General features: G+C 36.3%; 1 protein-coding gene across 1 annotated transcript in view; it reads left to right on the top strand.

The window, feature by feature from the left end:
- ARAP2 (ArfGAP with RhoGAP domain, ankyrin repeat and PH domain 2) overlaps nucleotides 1–23400 on the top strand; it is a 192414-nt gene that overhangs the window by 75965 nt on the left and 93049 nt on the right. The window contains exons 12-18 of the mRNA XM_061191308.1: nucleotides 83–265; nucleotides 2745–2919; nucleotides 3395–3529; nucleotides 10432–10576; nucleotides 13966–14068; nucleotides 14708–14906; nucleotides 15102–15165. Coding sequence (XP_061047291.1) covers nucleotides 83–265; nucleotides 2745–2919; nucleotides 3395–3529; nucleotides 10432–10576; nucleotides 13966–14068; nucleotides 14708–14906; nucleotides 15102–15165 — 1004 coding nt within the window. The remainder of the gene's footprint in view (nucleotides 1–82; nucleotides 266–2744; nucleotides 2920–3394; nucleotides 3530–10431; nucleotides 10577–13965; nucleotides 14069–14707; nucleotides 14907–15101; nucleotides 15166–23400) is intronic.

Here is a 23400-nt window from a genome sequence, read left to right as displayed (position 1 = left end):
TTTGTCATGTGAGTCAGTTTTCTGCAGATTCAAATACATTTTGTGAATTGACATGTTTTATAATTTCTTTTTGATAATTCAGCTTTTTATTGTCATTGGAAACAAAAGAGCTAATGACTTTTGGGCTGGTAGTCTTCAAAAAGATGAAGAATTACATGTGGACTCTCCAGTAGAAAAGAGAAAAAACTTTATCACTCAGAAATACAAAGAAGGAAGATTCAGAAGAACCCTTTGGGCATCTCTTACCAAGGAAGAATTAAATAAGGTAACCAATGAAATGTAACAAAAGACATGGATGTTAAGGTCTTTTTAAATATATGCCAAGGGTTTTGAAAAAAAGTTTAAAAATATTTTTGCTATTGCATAAAATTATTGTTTAATTTTATTTCCTTTTGTGAGATTGTGCCATTGGTTTTTTTCCCTTCATTTCACTTGAGGATCTGTTATCAATAGCGAATAAACTTCTGTCCCTAACTGAAGTTTCTATCTGACATAGGCCCACACCATTTAAAACTTCGACAACTTTCCCCATTTTAGGGACAGGATACTGAACATAACTTCAGCCGGTACATTGTTGACTTGGTATCACCAAAATTAACTTCATTTACTCAATTAATTTATTTTTAAAAGCAGTAGTTTGTTTAGTGCCATTGATTTGAAGTGTCATTTGCCTTTGGTTGAGTGATTCCAGGTCTTCTTGTGACCATTTTATGTTGCCCTTTTGGCAAAGAATTTGTTAAGCATCCTGCCCCCCTTTCCTTTATTGATTTTTGTGTTTGTTGCTTGTGCTTTTGGTGTCATATCCAAAAAATCATTGCCAATACTGCTGTCAAAGAGCTTACCACTTATGTTTTCTTCTAGAAGTTTTATGGTATCAGGTCTTATGTTTAAGTCTTTAATACATTTCAAATTAGAGTGGTGTAAGGTAGGGGTCCAATTTCATTTTTTTTTTTTTCACACGTAGTTACTCAGTTTCCCAACATCATTTGTTGAAGAGACTATCCTTTCTCCATTGAGTGTTCGTGGTGAATAGATATTTATTGCACACTCACTCATTGCTGAATTCATTTTTAGGTTCTGGGGTACAGTTGTAGTAAACAGTAGATGTGATTCTTTTATTCATGAGAGTGATCTGCACGCAGGGGAGACAGACCATAAACAGCTGCGTGCCAATAAATATACCATAGCAAATGCAGCACGCTGTGAAGGAAAAGAATAGGGTAATGAGAGAGAGAATAAGAGGAAATACATGGGATTAGATTGTGAGAGCAGTCAGAGGCTATATCCCAGTGGAGGGATGTTAGATGTTTCACTTTCCAATATCCTCATTTTGCAGGCGCAGGGAAACTAAGACCTGGAGATGAGAAGGAATTGCCCAAAATCACCTAGCAAATTAGTACAGTCAGGTACAAGAATTTAGGCTTCTTGATTCTGATGTGAAGGAAATTGTAGAGGTTAGCTAGACCATGGTAGAAAAGATAAGTACTCTTTTAGTAGTAGACCCTCTAGGCTGGAGCTGTGAATGTGTCCTGGGACTTCTTGGTTGTACACTCTTCTCTGAGCTGCCCATTGGGATAATCAGCGAGTGATTGTCCTGAAGTTGCATTACAGAGAGAAAATTAACCAGTCATCTGTCCAGGTGCACCATGTCAGGAAGGAGGAATATGGTGAACCCAAGGCTAAGAAGTCAGACGGAATCAGGGTGCCAAATCAGAGAGTTCAGAAGCAAATGGAAAGCCAATAAAGTGAGGAAGCAAGAAGAGGGGATGGGAAAAGTTGTGAAGGGAGCTTATTATTTCAAAGGAAAAAAACTCATGTTCCAGGAGTTTTACTGCTTGTACAATGATGATGTATATCATGTCAATCATGTCTTATTGTGTCTTGCTTGCTGTTCCTCCTCCCTACCTATACCCCCTTCCAAAAGGAAATTTGTACACAAATCCTGAATTTGTACACATCTTTCAAATTCCCAAAGCATAAAAGTAATTTAAAGATTCCTCACATCCCAATTGCTCTGGAAAATACAGACATACAGACATATATGCATACAACATTCATATGACATAACAAAACATTCAGTGGATACTTTATTACTACATTTGAAATATTTTGAATTTTCTGAGCATCAGCCATTGTCATAGTATGTAAACATACAAAATATCTTCCATGGCAAATATGACGGATTTGAAGATTTGGAACATCACAGGAACAAAACAATGAATTGAGATTTGGACATCTTCGGTTGAAATTTAAATTCATGCAAAGCAGGCCTTTTTTGTCTGTTGGTTAATTCAGGGCATAATGATTATTATATTTGTTAAAAAGGAATACAGGGGGCTTCCCTGGTGGCGCAGTGGTTAAGAATCCGCCTGCCAATGCAGGGGACACGGGTTCGAGCCCTGCACCTGGAAGATCCCACATGCCACGGAGCAGCTTGAGCCCGCGTGCCGCAACTAGTGAAGCCCACGCGCCTAGAGCCCGTGCTCCGCAACAAGAGAAGCCACCGCAATGAGAAGCCCGAGCACCACAACGAAGAGTAGCCCCCGCTCGCCGCAACTAGAGAAAGCCCGCGCGCAGCAACGAAGACCCAACGCAGCCAAAAATAATAAATAAATAAATAAAAATTAAAAAAAAAAAAGGAATACAGACTTCCTCTCATAAATGAATTCGCAGACTTTCACACATTTTAATAGCTAGAATCATATTTTCTTCACTTAAAAATTGTATTTTGTTTTATTGACCAGGCTTTGTGTGCTGCTGTGGTGAAACCAGATGTTCTGGAAACAATGGCTTTGCTGTTCAGTGGAGCAGATGTCATGTGTGCAACAGGTGACCCTGAGCATAGCACCCCCTATCTGCTGGCCAAGAAGGCAGGGCAGAGTCTGCAAATGGAATTTCTCTACCATAACAAATTCTCAGGTGAGTCCCTATCCCTTCACTAGCCTGATCTCTCCTTATATATCCCTAAGAGAACTGAAGCACGAATCTGTTTATTTCTCAAATCAGAAAAACCATCAGAATGAAAAGAAAATGTAATTACCAAAAAGATGGACGATGCTTATTAAGACCCATGTTTTATTTCATTTAAAGGGAAAGTTTAGGAAATAAATCTTTTATGTGTCTTTAATTTTATAAATGGGAGATTAAAATAGTTAATCCCACATAATCATTTTCACCAAAATTAAATCTGATTTTCATGCATGAATAATAAATAAAACTGAAGTGCTTATTTGCAAATTTTATGCAAAGTAAAATAAATACCTCTGTATAGTTATTCTGCGGTATATTTGAAGTAGTTTTTCTTCTACCTCAAAACTCACCTACATATTTATAAGCAAAGGGAAAATTGTTTACATTTCAGATTTCAGCTGTGTTATTTCTGTAACTTTTCTAGATTTCCCTCAACATGACATACATTCTGAAGGTGGATTAAGTCAGGAGTCTTCCCAGTCCACGTTTCTCTGTGACTTTTTGTATCAGGCTCCTGCTGCAGCTTCCAAACTCTCTTCAGAAAAAAAACTGCTGGAAGGTATTTTGCTCCTTTTAGATTTGTTATCTGGTAAAACTTTATTTCATTATCAAAACAATTAGGTTTAAATTTTGATTGTTTTTTCCCCTTAAGATGTTAGATTTGATCTTGCGGTAGAGAAATATTTTTTTGAGGTTTTATAAATGCTTCCAGGCACAGATATTATTTCATGCACTGCAGCAAAGATTTACCACTGGTTTGGAATGCTGAGTGACTTCTCAGCAGAATTCAGTGACATCTACCTCAGGGCCAACCAATTCTGTTTCAGGATTTAAGGGTTATTCCAAAGAAATGTGAAACTTAGCCCCTTGCATTCGGGACAGAAACCCTAACTGGGGAGATAATATAGATAAATGTCAACATGTAGGAAGAACTGACAAGTTTTCAGTACATATTCTATCAGTATTCTATCAGCATGTTCTATCAGTAGTTCAGTTTGTTCTGATGATAAGTGTGTGTGTGTGTCTGTGTAAGTAAAATAAAGCTTAAGCATGGTTTCAAAAAAATGATGTGAATTAATTTGATTTAACAACCTATTCTAGGTTTGTGGCATTAATCTTAGCAGAATCATAGTAGGTATTTATCCATCTATCCATTCAGCTCCTTGAGTCAGGCATGTGCTAGGCATTAGGCATATGAAAATGAGTAAGAAAGAGGCCTCATGCTCTTGTTATATACATTTGAACTAATTTTAGAAATGTAGGCATGAAAATATAATGATCTCTGTCTCACTGGACAAAGAGAATTTAAGAGAGATTAAGCTGTACAGGCCAGTTGATGATGGATGTTCAGAGGCTTGGGAGCCTGGTTAGTAATTCCCTAGGTGGTAAAATCCAGCTATATTACTCGATCAAAGGAACAATAGGATGAAAAACTCACTTTAGAATGTTAATCCTGATCCTCATGCATTTGAAGTGATTATTTCAGTTAAAGGCTTTATTTCCAAAAAAAAATTGTAACCCTCAGCAGAATTGTACTAGGATTAAGTATACTTTATTAGATTTTCCTGTAAACAGTACCTCTCCTTTAGTGAGCATGTACTATATGTAAGACATCGCTTTTTTATGTTCATTGTAATCCTCATAAAACTCTGCAAGATAGTTGATATTATGCTGATTTCACATGAACGGTGGAGGAACTCGACATGAAGCGGAGTTTTACATCTGATTTGTGTTATAATTGTTATTGTAAAACTTTGGCTTTGGTGAGTGTGATGGCTGGGTGACACTAGATGGCAGAGCATTTTTATTCTTTGAGTTTAGGTTTTTTTTGGTTCTTTCAGCAAATGGTTTTTAATGTCTTCCTTTACTCAGTCTAACCAATAATAAATAATGAATTTTACAGAGATTTTCTCATCTTCCATTGCTCCTTATCTGTATTTAACCCTTAAGTAGTCGAAAGTTGAGTGATCAGGAGGGAAAAAGTATCAGAACAATCTGTGAATTGATGATAGTAATTATTAAAATAATTGAATAACTAGGCAATTAATGTACTTGTTCATAAGTGTACAAGCTTTCTAGAATGTTTCTTCTAAATTGTAGGATATCTTAGATCCACCCTTCAAACCACTTATACAAAGATGAAATAGGGAATTTGAAATATAAGCTTTTCTTCTTAAAGCTTCTCAATATATCATAAGTACTCTGCAGGCTAAAAATAAGCTTTTATTTGTTTTTTGGCAATTCTGGTTATAATATTTATAGACTTACCAGTTTGTTTTAATATTTCATTGAAGTAGATTGTTTTTCTTAATCACTTGAGGACTGAATTGATGTTCTAAACTTGTAACTAAATCATTCTTTTTATCTTTTATAAGTTAACTATGGATTTTTGTTGTTAAAATTTATTTCAAAAAACAGAAACCAGTGCATTCTCCATATAGGTAATTTAATTGGGGATGTTTTCTCATTTTGGAGCATTCGGTTTTAAGTAATGGGAAACTGAACTTTTGTACTTTGACCATGCAGCACGCAGAAATGGTTTCATTGGAAAATAATCTAATGACAAGGTATTCTTTGATGGTCTTCATTTCTTCCATCCAGTATGTCTCTCATTTCAAACTCAGGATAGACCATGAATCAGTTGGCTACCCTCCATCTTCACTAACATCGTCCTAGCTCCAGCCACCATCCTGTCCTGCCTGGGCTGTAATACGCCCACCCCCATCCCATGCCCCAACCCCGCTTACTTGCCGATATCTGCCCTAGCTTCCCTCCAAACCATTCCCCAAAACAGGCTTAGTGATTGTTGAAAATGTAAATCAGATCATGTATTTCCATCATTCAAATACATTTAATGGCTTCCCATTACAGAGGATAACTCTCTTCCTTATTAAGACCTTAAAGACCTTCTCGTGCCTTCTCCCTTTCATCTCACATCCTTCCTTCCTATTATGCATGCCTGGCCACACTCATTTCCTGTCTGTTCCTGCAACATGCCATGTTCTTTTCTGCCTCCTCTGGACCTTTGTGATTGCCGTTCACTCTGCAAGGAGCGCACTTCCCCCAGCCTGACTGCTTCTCATCTCTCGGGGGATCAATTCAGTGCTACCTGGCTGGAGAGACCTCTTTGGCAGCCCACTAAAGAGTGCACCCACTGTCAACTCTTCTCTTTCATAGTGTGCTGCTTATTTCTATCATAGCACTCATCACATGAAAATGATCCCTCCTTCTTTGATTTGTTTCTCTCCCCCTCTGGGGTGAAAGATCATTGAGGCATCAGCATTTTCTGGTTTATTCAGGATTATCAAATCTCTGGTGCCTAAAACAGTGTCCACACATAGTAGTCATGTGATAAATATTTGTTGAATAAATAGGCATTTCTCTAATCACATTACTACCAGTGTAAAAGCACAGCTGACTTAATATAATTTTTATTGAAGTATAGTTTCTGTACAACATTGTATAAGTTACAGGTGTACCATATAGTGATTCACAGTTTTTAAAGGTTATATTCCATTTATAGTTATTAGTTAATATTCTGAACAAAACACATTTTGTTCAGAAAAAGTCTACTTAAAAATGAAGAAGAAAAAGTCAAACTACCAAGAAACATAGAGTGTTGGTGGGTTTTTTTGTTTTTTTGTTTTCTTTTCTGTCAAGATTCTGCAGTAGTGGTACTCCTGTTGAGCACCAGCTTTATGGAAAAATTGAATTATTTGAAAGATTTAGAGACTAAAGTGTGGTTGTCACCTTTGCCTCTGAAAGCATCTGGACTGCATAACTCCATCAGGGCTTGTCAGGACGGCCATAGAATAGACTGATTAAAAACAAAGAAAAAAGTCAGGGAATAAAATGCATGCAAGTCCTTCAGAGAGTTACAGAGGCTTCAAATTGTCAGTTCAGGTTTTCAGGATTTGAAGTTCTTCTAGCCTCTGGTTATGAAGACTGATCTGTATTTTTCTTTTTCTTCCCAATTTAGTGTTCATGAAAGGAAAGATTGATAGCTCTTGTTAAACCTAAGTGTAGAGCTGAATAATAGCATCCTGATTTTGTTTTCTGTTTTCTCCCCTCAACTGTATTATTTTCCCTTGGTATCTTACCTTGATTTGTTGACACAGTGTTTGATTTTTAAAAAGAAAGTGGTTGATATGGTTTACTAGAAATTCTCTATTATCTGTTTATATTTTATTTTATAGATTAGCAGTGAGGAATTTTGAAGGTCTTTTGTTCTATAAATACCTAACTCGTATAGTTTAAAAATGTTTCTCCAAGGATGTAATACATTTATTTTAAATCAAAAGGATTCCTAGTGTGTATTCCTATCTTCTGTGAACACTGAATGCCATCAGTTGAGGAAATTCGTCATCAGGAAACAACTTCATGGTTTCAAAAAATAATAGTTTCACCTTAACTATCATACATTTATTGTGCCCATATCTATTTGAAGGTATGACCTCTGCTGTACCCTGATACATTTTAAAAATGGACATACATGCTTCAAGCATGTAACAGGCACAGAGAGGCAGTTTGTGAAGTAGATAGAAGGGTAGCCTCCCTAGTTGACTGCCTGGGTTTTACCCCCAGCTCTGATGCTAAGTACTTGTGTGATGTTGGGAAGGTCAGTCAACCAGCTTGTGCCTGTGGGCAGGGTATAAGGAAAGGGGTATGTAGTAATACAACTGACCTAACTGGGTTGTTCTGAGGATTCAGTGAGTTATTGTACATAAGATGTGTAGAACAGTGCATGCCACATGCATATGATGATAAGGGGATGAGGAGGAGGAGGAAGAGTAGCAGAGAGGCTATCCATGTACACAGCTGCTTCTGGTTTCCAGTGAGCCTTTGAGTTTAGGTATATCCTACAGGTGGTAGCTGACAACCAAGTTACCTAGCTCTGTTATAGTATCTATATCACTTCATAGGAGTATTTCAGTAGGTCACCTCTGGAGTTCTTTAGTTGTGTGTGAGTAAATTCCAGTAGTGTTTTTCTTCCCTGATCTAAACGTCAAGGTTGAATAGAAACAAAGAACAACCCCTCCGGCCAGTCCAACCACCATACACACAACCTTTTGTCTAGTAAATACCTTGTGTCCTCAGAGTTGCCCATTCTGTGCACATCTGGTGGACATCTTCTGGTAACTGACTAAAAAGTAAGACTTCTGTAGCAGAGAGGGTGTCCTGTCTGAATTCGCCCAAGCAGACCAATGCCATCCAACGTAATTTTGTTAAAGTTTTTCGTTGCTTCCCAGATGAATAGAAATGTCAGGATTTACTATCACAGCTTTGTTATTATAAATCCTCAAAGGTAATATCTGTGCCTACTTTGTTTGACCTCTGGCCTGTTTTCACTTATAAAAATGAAGCTCATCAAGGGTTATGGTGATGATGCTACAGGATTAAATCTCCTCAAGCCCATATTTCTAATTTACAGTGAGCCTGTACTCACCTTTTAAAAGGGATCTGTCATTTGTTTCCCATTAGAATTAACATAATTAGATTCTGCATTTACATTTATTTTATGCATCATGCATTTGGCACTTTTTGTTTAAGACCTTCCAATGGCTCCCACTTGTCTACAGGTACAAACTCCTGAACACCTGTCATGTAAGACTCCCGGGGCCTGGCCTCTGCCATGAGCCTTCAGTCTCATTTCCCAAGTCCTAACTTCACATGTAATCTCTTTCTTTGGCCAGGTAGGTTTTTGGCAGTTTCCCCTTTCTGTGACTTTCCTCCCACAGTTCTTTCTCAGAATTATGGAATGATTGTAGCTCAGAAAGCATTTTTTGCTGCTTTAGAAACATCCTTTTCAGTCATAAATGTATTTCAAAAGCTGTAATTTTGTTTGAAGTTTTTTCTTACCACTCCAGTTTGAAGGTAGCTTCCCTCCAAGAATGGGTCTAACCTTTGAAGGGTCTACCTCATGATGATGCTGAGAGAGACAGAAGTCTCACTAAAGTATAGGCAGTTACCTCCTTATTCTGAAGACCAACTGCTATTTTCTGCCCTTGTTTTATTGGATCTCTTTCTATATTTAATGTTGATAATCATTACTTTCTGAAATGCTCACCCCTTTCCTGTTTTATACACCGTCTCTTCTCATTTGCTTCATTGCTTTCGTGGACCCTTCTATATCCATTGTTCCCTAAGTTCCCTAAGATTTTATCCTTGGTTACTGTGTATTTTCAGCCACTAGCTGTATGCTAAAGACTTTCTGGTCATTGAGGCCTTTCCTTGCCCTGAAGATGCAAATTCATAGGGTGATCTGCCTAATAGGTGTTCCTACTTGGATTTCCAGGGGATAGCTCTCATTTAGTATATATCAAAGGAAACTCAGATTACATGCACTAAAACTGTTTCTATTTTATTTTCTTGTAGAAAAAAGTAAACATTTCTGCCCACCTTGTAATCAAAGCTAAAAATGATACAACCATTAATAAATTCTCCCTTACTCCCTACATCCCATCAATACATGTTGTATCCCTTTAAAACACACAGGTGCATGTATGCATTTCTCTCTCCCTTTCCTCCCTCTGTCTCCTGTCTCTCTCTATTGTCCCCCATCCTTTCCCATTATTCCGTCTCCCCCCTCCCCCCTCCATTATCCTTACTACCACTGTCCTGCTTTGAATGATCTTCATCTTTCACTTAGACTTCTTTTGACAGTGTCCTAACTGGTTTCCTGCCTCCAGCCTCACCTTCTCACATCCATTTTCCACAGAAAGGAAGTGTGTAAAATTTAAATCTGGAATTTTCTTCTGCTGAAACCATTTCAGTGGCTCACCATCAAGTGTAAAATCAAAGCTCAGCAAACTTTTCTGAAAAGGGCCAGATAGTAAATATTTCAAGCTTTGCAGGCCAGATGGTCTCTGCCACAAGTCATCTCTGCCCTTGTAGCAGGAAAGCAGCCCCAGAAAATCCGTAAATGAATAGGTGTGGCTCTTTTTCAGTAAAACTTTATTTACAAAAACAGGTGTTGATCTGGATTTTGCCTGCAGGCCATAGTGTGCTGAATTCTTAACAAGATGAATTTCAAATCCCCTACACAGGGCATTAAGGGCATTGTAGGGTCTGACTCCTTCTTTCTTTGCTCACCTACCTCACATCAGCCACAGTCTTACTTTTTAACCCTACGTTTTTCCCTCCTAATACTCTGTACAGACATCAGTCTTTGCCATTTCAGAGTTGTTTTGCAGCGGTCTCTTTATGGATCTGCTTGTTTCTCTGGTCATCAGTGTCATAGCTGTTTTTGTCTTGTCTGTCCCTGGCTACTATATTGTAAATTTTTTGAGAGCAGGGAGTGTGACAACTTTTTATCCCATGCAGCAATATCATGCTCTTTACACAAAATAGGAAATTAATACATTTAGTTATTTGAATGCAGTCATTATTTAAAACCACATATTTTAAAATTTGATGTATGGTATAGCTCAATTTATTATTTGTTTTGTTTTCAATTCCTAGAGACAAATAAAAAGTGGTGTGTTCTGGAAGGAGGCTTCTTGAGTTACTATGAAAATGATAAGTCTACCACGCCTAATGGCACCATTAATATCAATGAAGTTATCTGCCTGGCTGTACACAAAGAAGACTTCTGTTTAAATACCGGGTAGGTCTATCATTAAATGGATAGGAGTTGAAAGTATTTTCTGGTATGTATCATACCAGGTAATAAGGATTTTATTATCATTTCACTTCAGTTGCTTCTTGTAGAAGAGTTTAATGGTTTCTTGAAGCCTACTCATTTTTCAGCTTCTGAAAGTTCCTTAGGGAATGCACTAAAAAGTGGAAAAATTTAAATATTATATTAGGTAATATGAAAGGCTGACATGTTTGCATCTAATTTTAAGTACGTTTATGTCATTCCATTCTTGAACATGTGGTCCCATAATTTTTATGACTTATTCATTATTTAAAATAGTGGACTAATGACAAAATTTATGCTTTCATTAAATGTATCATGGTTAAAAGAGATGACAAAAAATTCAGTGGTTTGTTCACAATAAAATGAACTATTAAGCATATTTAGTAGCATATTGAAATACTAAATTCCTTAAAGATCTACTTTGGCATTTTTATGGTCTCAAAAAAGTTTTAATTAAAAGAGTACGCATTTTTTATTTAATATGTTTGACTTACAAAATAGTTTAATAGGACTCTGTGAGGACTTTTGGAAGTTGACCCTCTAAAATCTTTGGTGTGAAAGTTTCTTATCACATTTTGTCATGTAATTAATAAAGTATGAATACTAAAATCTGCAAAAATCAGTTTTATAGGAGCATAGTATTTTAATAAAAGTTTATGTGAGAAAAGGAAGAGATTTGTAAAGCTATGTTATTTATATAAAATTACAATACACTATCAAACTCTTAGAGGAAAACATAGGCAGAACACTCTATGACATAAATCACAGCAAGATCCTTTTTGACCCAGCTCCTAGAGAAATGGAAATAAAAACACAAATAAACAAATGGGACCTAATGAAACTTAAAAGCTTTTGCACAGCAAAGGAAACCATAAACAAGACCTAAAGACAACCCTCAGAACGGGAGAAAATATTTGCAAATGAAGCAACTGACAAAGGATTAATTTCCAAGATTTACAAGCAGCTCATGCAGCTCAATAACAAAAAAACAAACAACCCAATCCAAAAATGGGCAGAAGACCTAAATAGACATTTCTCCAAAGAAGAGATACAGATTGCCAACAGACACATGAAAGAATGCTCAACATCATTAATCATTAGAGAAATGCAAATCAAAACTACAATGAGGTATCATCTCACACCGGTCAGAATGGCCATCATCAAAAAATCTAGAAACAATAAATGCTGGAGAGGGTGTGGAGAAAAGGGAACCCTCTTGCACTGTTGGTGGGAATGTAAATTGATACAGCCACTATGGAGAACAGTATGGAGGTTCCTTAAAAAACTAAAAATAGAACTACCATACGACCCAGCAATCCTACTACTGGGCATATACCCTGAGAAAACCATAATTCAGAAAGAGTCATGTACCAAAATATTCATTGCAGCTCTGTTTACAATAGCCAGGACATGGAAGCAACCTAGGTGTCCATCATCGGATGAATGGATAAAGAAGATGTGGCACATATATACAATGGAATATTACTCAGCCATAAAAAGAAATGAAATGGAGGTATTTGTATTGAGGTGGATGGAGTTAGAGTCTGTCATACAGAGTGAAGTAAGTCAGAAAGAGAAAAACAAATACAGTATGCTAACACATATATATGGAATCTAAGGAAAAAGAAAAAAAAAAAGTCATAAAGAACCTAGTGGCAAGACGGGAATAAAGACACAGACCTACTAGAGAATGGACTTGAGGATATGGGGAGGGGGAGGGGTGAGATGTGACAGGGTGAGAGAGTGTCATGGACATATATACACTACCAAATGTAAAATAGATAGCTAGTGGGAAGCAGCCGCATAGCACAGGGAGATCAGCTCGGTGCTTTGTGACCACCTAGAGGGGTGGGATAGGGAGGGTGGGAGGGAGGGAGATGCAAGAGGGAAGAGATATGGGAACATATGTATATGTATAACTGATTCACTTTGTTATAAAGCAGAAACTAACACACCATTGTAAAGCAATTATACTTCAATAAAGATGTTTAAAAAAAAAAAGTATGTGAGAAAAGGAAGAGATTTGTAAAGCTATGTTATTTATATAAAATTGCATGAAACATATTACTATTATCACATAATGACCAATATATACTAGTTGAAATGACTGTTGTTTTCTAGTAAATCTGATTTGATTCTTTTATGTGAACAAAACTGGTTATTAGTTGATTTGTTTTTGTTTTAATCTTAATAGTGCTTTTACTCTAAATGAATGATCAGTTTAACATGGCTTACCATGGAATATTAAGTGCATTCTATTTATTAAGTTGCTTAAATAATTTTATATTAGCATATAATCATATTCAAAAATAAAATATTCTTGATGGAATGTTACTGATACAAGTAGATATGCAGGAGAAAGCATCTATAATGAGATGTGGTTAAAAAAATAATTGCTACAGCCAGATTCTTAATCGCCTTCAATAGCATATTACAGAATTTTAAATCAGTAATGTAGCCACTGAAAAATCATACGGATTTGTATTTTAGGAAGAGAGCTGACTGAAGTGATAAAGAAGAGGTTGGAGGGAGAGAGACTGTAATTACTGAAAGTTTAGCTAGAGGAAGAAATAATTAAAAAGAAAAACAGTGGGTTGAGAGACTTTTAAGATTGAACTGATAACATTAAATGTCTGACTGAATGGATGAAGAGCTGATGTCAAGGGGAAGAATAAATTAGGCTCCAAAGTTTTGATCTTGTTGATGAGGTAGATGGCGATGCCTCTAAATTGGAATACTAAGGAGATACAGTAGGTTGGGGGTGAGAAAGAGGAAGAAGGAAGATGAGTTTGGTATAAGGTATTTTGAGTAATGGCAGAAGATATACTTAGCATGTTCCAAGAAATACTTGGAGCTGTGGATGAGGAACAGAAGGAAAAATTCAGGGCTTGGGATGTTACCCTAATTTTATCTATGGTAAGGAGATGAAATTTTGGCATAAGACAAGATGATGGAAGGAAAATTTGTGAAGTAAGACAAGAAGCGAACTAATTAGAGAACTGTTTGGACAGTGTTTGCGTTGAATAGGGGGCCAGAGTAAATCAAGAAGGAGTGGTCTGAGACGGAAGAGGAGACAGAAGACAGCCTTTGTCACATCAGGACATCGACAATGTCATGCTGTAGAGTGATTAGTCAGAATAATATTCCTTTTGTCTGATCCAGTGTGTTCCATTTAACTCATTTGAATAAAATATAAATCATCAACAGAAAAATATGGTAGGTAGGGGGTAGATAGATTTCACACCATTATTCTGTTTTCAAAATGAATTTAATTAAAAACTGGACCTTTGTGTTATTTTTCTCATAAAAGCCAAACATAACCAGTGGTATCGTTTTATTCTTGTGTGCTGTAGGCCCATCTTTACCTTCGAGATCTATTTACCCTCAGAACGTGCATTTTTATTTGGAGCTGAAACATCTCAAGCTCAAAGAAAATGGACAGAAGCAATAGCCAAGGTATTTAAATATTGTTTTATTACCTAAATCCAGAGAAGATTCTTAACCTTCAGAGGTCCATGAAAATTTTATACAGGATTCTGGGAAGAATGTCCATACTTCATTAGGTTTTCATATGTTGTAGTCAAAACAGGTTAAGAGCTACCTTCCTAGAGCCTTAAGCAGAGAAGAAATTAATGTAGGATCTTGGACAAATCATTCTTCAAGTTAAGGCCGTGCTTTGATGATGGAGATCTTTTCAATGTTGTAAAGTCATTTTTATGTATGTCTTTTTATAGGTAGATATCTTATTCATGGTATACACAAAGGGGAAAAGAACAGATTCAGTGAAAGATACAAATGAAGACAAACATTGAAGGTTGACATTTTGAAAAATGCCACAAATCAACAAAGAGAATGTCTTCCTATTTCAAATCTATGTATAAGAAAAATGGCTTAAGATGCTGCCATTTGAAATTGCATTATAGCTCTTCAGTTTTAAGACTGATAGCAGGTTTAAATAATTGTTTTGCAATCTGGACTCCTTCTAAATCTTTAAAATAGAAAAACAAATTTTTCCAGTTTCCCTCATATCTGTAGCTATGTAAGGGATTTCCTATTTCCACTGTCTTTATTACTTTTTTGTATTTGTTTTAACAGCATTTTGTTCCCTTTGTTGCTGAAAACTTAACAGAAGCTGACTATGATTTGATTGGTCAACTCTACTACAAAGACTGCCACGCCCTGGATCAGTGGAGAAAAGGCTGGTTTGCTATGGACAAATCTAGTTTGCGTTTTTACCTTCAAATGCAAGAAGGTCAGGAGGATAGAATGCACTTAAGAAGACTGCAAGAACTAAGTAAGTTTTTTTTTTTTCTCTCTTTCACTTTATATTCTGCACACAATTCTTTATTGTACATGGAAGTAGTAGATTTCACATAAAATTATGATGGCTCACTCCCAAACATCATATGACTGACTCAGTAGTCTTTAAGGGTATTTAGTGTAATGGTTTTTTAAAAAATATGTTCATGCTTTTCTTCTTTCCCTTCAGCAATTAGCACAATACTTCAAAATGGGGAAAAATTGGATGTCTTGCTCTTGGTAGAAAAAGGGAGGTAAGTGCATTTTTGCTTTTTACTCTTTATCTCTACAGCTCTAGGGAGTTGGATATTCTGGTTATCCTCTTGGAGGAGAACCCATTATTTCATAGCCTGTTGGGGATTTTCCGAATCATACGTGTGTGTGTGTGTGTGTGTGTGTGTGTGTGTTTGTGTGTATGTTCTCTTTAGTAGAAAGAGTACACCAGTGAAGCTTGCATATTTTTATATTCATTAGGAGAAACTCAGTGTGATCAGTTATTAGAGTTTTCTACAGACCTTGATCCCTTTGCAACATTCACATATAAGTATTTGGAAGCACTTTGGCAGTTGTAAATATGTTTTCAGTGTAGTTGTATGATGGCTATAAATAATACCCTGAATCATGCATAACTAAAACCTGATTTCTCGAATTTATTCAGTTTTTCAATAAATATTAAGCTTCTACGGTATATCAGGAACTGTTATAGGTATTGGGGATACAGTGATGAATAAAACAGATATGGTCTCTGCCCTTATGAAGCATCTACACTAGTGGGGGAAATACAATATAAGCAGACCAAAAAAAATGGCATAGTATTGTGTCCCTTAATTTTAAATGCTTGAAAAAAAATAAGGTAAAGAGAGTGCGCCTGACGGAGCAGTATTCTGTTCTCAATAGGATGGTAAGAGAAGGTATCTTTGATCAGAGATTTGTATAAAGTGAAGAAACAAACCATACAGCAGTCTGAATAGAATGTACCAGGCACAAAGTCAAGGGTATTTTGAAGACCCCAAGGCTGTGTTGTGCTTGGAATGTTCAGGGTCTTCAAGGAAGCTGCTGTGGCTGGGGAAATTTGCATGAGTGACAGTGGGAAGAAATGATTGCGGAGATATCCCTGGGCCAGAACATATAGGGCCTTACAGGCCATGATATGTAAAAAATGATTTGAATTTTATTCTAAGCGTGATGGGAAGCTGCTTGATTTGAGAGCCAGGAAGTGGAATCATCTGACTTACGTTTTTAAATGACTACTGTGATTCAGATGAATAGCTTTTGGAGGACAGGAGTGAAACTGAGCATCCAGGTAGGATGATGCTGCAGAGGCCAGGCAAAACGTGACTTCCTAATGACATAGTGTTGAGTGTAGGATCTACTGGGAGGGTGCAGGTGAGCAAGTCTGTTGATGGATTCAATGACTCTGAGAGTCAAGGATGACCCCAAAGTTTTTGGCCTGAGCATTTACATAAATGATGAATGGTGCTGTTTTTTTGAGATAAAAAGTACATGGAGAGTAGAGGCAGGATACTAGCAAGTTTAGGGTAGTAGATCAAGAATTTGGTTTTGGAAATGATAATTTTGAGATGTCTATTTGAAAGCAAAGTGGAGCTGGTGAGTGGGCATTTGGATATACAAGCCTGGAATTAAGTGGAGAGGTTGCAGCTGGAGATAAAGATTTGAGTCATCAGCATTTTGACTTATTTATTTAGCCAAGGAACTGGACAGATTCACCTAGAGAAGGACTGTAGACAGAAAAGAGACAAGGATGTAGCCCTAGGGCCTCCAATTTTATAGGAGGAATGATCTAGCAAAAGAACCTGAGAAGGAGCAGCTAGAGTCATATCACAACAATTAGGAAGAACAAATTGTTTTCTCTTGATGTTTCATTATTTGCTTTCAAATCCCTTAATTACATTAATTCAGAATGTTTAGTTCCACAAGAGTACAGGATCATTTGTAAAAATATATGTAATGATAATATAAAAATATAGCTAAATCAGCCTTCCCTCTGGTGAATTTCCATGCTGGTGACAAGGATAATGACGTTGAGTAGTTATCTGAACCTGTCTTTTCTTGAACTTCATAGGGGAATATCAACAGCTATAGACAGCAAACATATTGCTGATTAAATACTTATGTCAGAGTGTGTTTTTTAACTTACAAACATAATTAGGATTTTATGTTTTTACTTATTTATTTCTGGACTTACAATGGTCAATGATGCTTTAGATTCTGATTTTCAGTACCAGATGATAGTTATACTGTTCTCTCAGAATACTGTTACGTACATGTTCAGAAGTGATAATGAGATAGTGGATAGTATTATGGCATTAATGTACTAGCACAAATGTACTTTTTATAGTCATCTATTAATGTTTATGGAATGCCTGCTGCCTGTTATAAACATGGCAGGAAAAAATGGTCAGCAATACACATTGCGTGTCTGAGCTCACAGAGCTTATGTTCTTAAACAAATAAGCAGAAACTTGCTAGTGGAATTTATTGTATTTATTATATGTATACATAATTTTTTCTAGATCAGGTTACTATAGCCAAGGTAGTTTTCTATCATTTTTAGTCTATAAAGGATTTGACCAGTTGTACATAGATTTTAATTAAAATGTACCAAATGTGGGTTAGTGATATTCAATTTTAATTTTTCTTTAGTGCTTACTGCATGCAGTGCACTCCCTCATGAATGCTAGATAAGGAAGCCAGAAGACTAAATGTTTTGTTACTTTGTGACATCTTGACCTTTCCCCTGGGCAACAGGAATCAGGAGGTGAATTCAGATACACTCTGAGTTCATGGAATAGTTAAAAACTAATAGAATTCCAAAATAATGGTCAAAGCTGTATAATTTTGTTTTTGATAATAATTTAAAGTTTTTAATCTAATGTGTTATCAACTAGTTATGCTGAAAGCATTTTTATGAAAGGGAAGAACAGAGAATGTGTCAGGAGGAGAGTAGGAGAAACACAGGGACACATATAAAACTAAGGTATTTTCCTTGGATCTCTTTGAATAGCTGCCATACAAAGGCACCATTTGAAAACAACTATGTTTATCACATGCTTATATCTTGGTTTCATTTGCTTTCCCTGTTTTCTTCAAATCAATAATATTCAGATAACAATAATACAATGACGCCAATGTATAGAGCTTACCATATACTAGCCACTATTTTAAGCACTTAGCCTTCCAGTACCTATATGATATTTGAGGACAGTAATCCATTTTGACATCAAGGTAAGGTCATTTTTTAACTTAACAACCTAAATATTTCTTCTTTTTAAAACAAGTGTTAAGTATTAATTTACCAATACTTTTGTGTAGATCACTCTCAAGAATTGTCATCAAATGTACTAGAAGCCTGGATAAATAATATAAGTCCCTAGAACTTAAAATTTCAACATTTTATTAGAAAATAAAATTTATATTAGAAAACTTAAAATGTTATTTTATTAGAAAAATGTATCCATACAATGCTTACATAATTAAAGATGAAGCAGAAAGAAGAGAGGTTAGAAGTGTGAATAAAGAATCAACCTGGGAGATGGTTAGTGCGCTAGGTTGTAATCTTTGATGGAACAAAGAGCCTGCAGGTGTCCAGAGCTCCTTGTGTGGTGCTGAACAGGGACCCATACGTCTATATATTTATACACACATTCACACGTGTGTGTACATATATGTGGATATGTATATACATATGTAAATAAAGGGACTTGAGATAAGGAAAAATGGAAAAAGAGCAGGTCTGGGAGAGAGCTGGGGAGATAATGAGTTTGATTTTCGACATGTTGAACATGAAATGCTTATAAACAGCTAAGGAGAAGTTGCTCGGAGGGAGTTATATTTATGGATCCGACAGTCCTGATTGGTTAATGGGGTGGGGATATAGATTTTGGAGTTACCCGCATATAGAAGAAAGAAAGTGAAATCACCTAGGGAGAGTCTACAGGTGAGAAGGGAAGAAATAACGTGTGGGAGCCTTGGTGAATACAGGTCAGTTGGAGGTGGGGATGGTTGTCAGAGAGGAATAGCTATCGTGGGGTGTAAAGCTAGTTTATCCAGAGAGTGAAGCAGGAGACCAAGAGAGAATGTGGCACCAAGCCCAGGAAGAGAGTGTTTCAAGAAGGAAGGAATAGTCAAAAGTGTCAGGTGCTATCTGATGAGGACAGATACTCCATTGGTAAGTGATGGGAAGTCCATCTGGGGACTCTGTGGAGAACAGAAGTGATAAAGCAGAAACTGGATTAGAGTCAGGTTGGGAATGGGATCAGATTAGATAACCAGTTGGTCAAGGATGTCTGGAGGTTAATAGGATTAATGAGGTAAAAGGGATTTGACCCAGGAAGGGAATGTATGTGCAATTTTGTTTTAGATGGCTTGAACTTGTGCCATCTAAAATATTTTGATGGAGCAGAGATTAAAAAAAAAAAAAAGGAGAAGAGTGAAGGTATAAGAGAGAGGACAACAGGACAGGTCCCTCAATTCTAACAGGAAGAAAAGAGGAATTGATGGATGGTTTTGGATGTTGGTAGCTTTCTAGATTTGGTGGTGGGATGTTGAGAGAGAGACCAATCTGTTGGTTTTTAATCAATCTGCTGGTTTTCAGTTGTTTTGCGAAGTAGGAAATAAGGATGACTCCTGAGCTTTTGGCCTGGGTGACTTTATGAATGGTTTTATCACTTACCAAAATAGGGAATATGTACTGTACTTCTCTCCCCGTACTCAAACAAAGCCAGTTAGTTATAGATGTAATGGTTTAAGAGCTGTTTTAATATCATGTAAAAATAAGAGAATTTCATTGCATTGCCCTATTTTTCATCTGTCTTTTGACCTGTTAGCCCCTTGGGAAATAATGACTGTAAAGTACAGTCGATTGCAGTAGACTTGTCAATGACAGATAAAATTGTGGCTTTAAGAAATAAAACAACTTCTAATTATTCATGTTGGTGGCATATAAAGATAGTGAGAATAATTGAAAGAAAGAGAAACCAACTAGCTGTAAGTTTTAACCTTTATTTTTTTGCTAATAACAGCTTGAACCAGAGCTGCAAATCATAAATAAACTTAATGAATTAATTTCACATATTTTCTCTGCCCTTGTCTACCCTTGATTAAAATGTTAAAATATATTAATGTTTCTTAAAGGCAAGAGAATGAACCCCATGAACTAGTTCATAACTTGATAACCATCCACTGAATATAGTCACTAGATATATATTTTAATCTTCATGGTAATTTTCTCTATATACATAGCATGAGTGTCTTTAGACAGAAAAATATTGCAATAATATTTTCCACACAGAGAGCATTTTTGCTCCGAAAAGCTCTAAGCAGAAGGTGCTCCAGATGGTGTCGCTTTAATGTGTATTCTTTGTTTACTTTAAAAATTATTATTTTGGAAAATAAAGCTTTCTTGATTACACTTAAGGCTTTCTGCCATGATATTTGATGCTGTCATTGGGGCTTAGATTCTGTGCTTTTCTTGGTGCAGAAAAAAAAAAAAAGAAAGAAAGAAATCATGTTTTTGAATACCCATTGTTAGTCAGTGAATGTCCTGGACCCTGCTGAGGTCAGAAGGCACTTTTCTGGACAGTAGGTTATATATCCACTGTGACTGAAGTATTCAATAGATTACAGCATCCTTTTCATAAAATTTAAAAACTATTTCTGCACTTGGCCCACATTCTCTGTGTATCTCTTTCTGATAAATAAGTTACTGTGTACACCATCTCACATTCTGTAGCTTCGTGCTCGTTTGTCAAAGACACCTATTATTAAGCTTTTACAGAAAGGCTGTTAGTTGTAATAAACACAGTATGAATAACTCAGCTGTGTTAATCAGAAACAGAACAGCCTAGCTTTTTTTTGTTGTTGTTTGTTTGGTTTTTGTTTTAATTTTTTTAACATTGTTTAGTTGACCTATAGTAAAGCATGAAGCACTTGATGGCTCCCAAGCCTGACGACATTCAGTTTTAACTGCAAATTCCAGACATAAAGAAGACGACACTGGGGAATAAACATTTTATCGATATGTTTCACAATTATGGGACAGACTACTTTTCTCAATTTGGGTGATTAATACCCTAAGTTGAAGATTCTTATTTCATATCAACTTATTGCATGTGATTTTTTTTTCCCTCCTTGAATTGTGTTTTATAGCAGCTGATATGCTAGCAATACCCTCCAGGGTGAATTATCTTAAAGTGGTTTCTAAATTGTGCATTTAATTGCAAATTAAACAGTAGCTGATTGCCCACAATATCAGCTTGACTGCTTTTGTAACTTTCTGATGATTTAATTTGCAGAGATGGTTTAATCTGAATGTTGCCAAAGCAAACCAGACACTCTTCTCTCACCACCCCCACAGGTTTTGCAGAAAGAAAGGGACTATTCAAACTTACATCATAAGGTGATTTTTTTTTGTTTGTTAAAGAGAACCACGATAAAGGGAATGTGTGCCTATTTAATAAAAGGTGGATTTTAAAGTATATATTATTTTCTTCAAAAATGTATTTCATTCAGTTCAAGACACCTCCCATATAGTAGAATGTAAGCTTATGAACAAATAAATGCAATATGGTGTGAAAAAATACAAAAGAATGAGAAGATCCCTTCGAGATAAATGGGATCAAGATAATCATTTTTATTTTTTAAGAAAAAGTATATTTAAGTGGCTCTGGAATCCTAGGTAGGATTAGAGTAGGAAAAAAATGAGGGGTTGAGACACTAAGATCTTCAAAGAGGTGGAAACGATAGTTTCAGAGAAATAGGATGGGCTAGGGTACATCTTCAGTCCAGCTCGGCCTTAACCTTCAGTTCTTAAGGAGGAAGCATGAGAGAGTGGGCCTGGAGAGATATATCGATACCATATTAGTATTATCAATTAAATGTAATTAATAACTTGCCTTGTTCTGGAAAGGACTGCAGGCTCTTTACAAGGGTAAAGACAGCTTATTTTTTTTTAAAGCAGACTTGAAACAGAGCTGATTTTCACATTCCTATAGGTGACTGCCTAATACTATACAGAGATGAAATTGAAAACTTGGAGGCTTTGTCTTTCTCAGGGAATAGTGTGCCTTGACACTTTTTACTAAACTGTTGGCTTCACAGGAAACAAGCTATTTAAGCTGATATTTCTTTCTTCATTATTCTTGTGATACAGTCTCTGCATCTGCAGATTTTCTTAATAATTGTTTGCCTCTTTTTGGCTAAAATTCCATCACTGTGCAGCAGTTTCTTGTCTGAAGGTATGGGGAAAAAAATACTGTTTCTCTATAAATTAAGATGAGGGTGATTTATGGATGCAATGACTAAATAAAATGTTCTGGACTCCCATTTCTGTCCGTGAAGAAATAACTGGTATGGAACATGCCCTCTCACTGTAAACAACTAGAAAACTGGACAAAACATATGACATGAACTATTTTCAGACTTTAGGACAATAGGTATCCCAGGATTGTGATCATGGAGAGAAGGGAAACAAGTGACATAAGGGTTAAGATCACCTTGGCTTCTTATCAGTCCCTGGCACACGGAATGGGGGAACCCAAGCAGAATGTGGTGGTTTTGCTATATTGAAGAGGTTTTGCTATATTGATTTCCCCTATAGAGATAGGGGAATCTGTGGTAGCTAAACATTGCAGGATACACTACAGAGCAGAGGGGAAGATGTGCAGAGCAAGAGCTTCGGAAATAAAAACAAAAATAAACAAATGGGACCTAATGAAACTTAAAAGCTTTTGCACAGCAAAGGAAACCATAAACAAGATGAAAAGACAACCCTCAGAATGGGAGAAAATATTTGCAAATGAAGCAACTGACAAAGGATTAATCTCCAGAATTTACAAGCAGCTCATGCAGTTCAATATCAAAACAACAAACAACCCAATCCAAAAATGGGCAGAAGACCTAAATAGACATTTCTCCAAAGAAGATATACAGATTGCCAACAGACAAATGAAAGAATGCTCAACATCATTAATCATTAGAGAAATGCAAATCAAAACTACAATGAGATATCATCTCACACCGGTCAGAATGGCCATCATCAAAAAATCTAGAAACAATAAATGCTGGAGAGGGTGTGGAGAAAAGGGAACCCTCTTGCACTGTTGGTGGGAATGTAAATTGATACAGCCACTATGGAGAACAGTATGGAGGTTCCTTAAAAAACTAAAAATAGAACTACCATATGACCCAGCAATCCCACTACTGGGCATATACCCTGAGAAAACCATAATTCAAAAAGAGTCATGTACCAAAATGTTCATTGCAGCTTTATTTACAATAGCCAGGACATGGAAGCAACCTAAGTGTCCATCATCAGATGAATGGATAAAGAAGATGTGGCACATATATACAATGGAATATTACTCAGCCATAAAAAGAAACAAAATTGAGTTATTTGTAGTGAGGTGGATGGACCTAGAGTCTGTCATACAGAGTGGAGTAAGTCAGAAAGACAAAAACAAATACAGTAT

The sequence above is a fragment of the Eubalaena glacialis genome, chromosome 5 (assembly GCF_028564815.1).
Source record: "Eubalaena glacialis isolate mEubGla1 chromosome 5, mEubGla1.1.hap2.+ XY, whole genome shotgun sequence".
NCBI lineage: Eukaryota > Metazoa > Chordata > Mammalia > Artiodactyla > Balaenidae > Eubalaena > Eubalaena glacialis.
The sequence above is the reverse complement of the archived record's forward strand: the minus strand, read 5'-3'. Positions and strand labels throughout refer to the sequence as shown.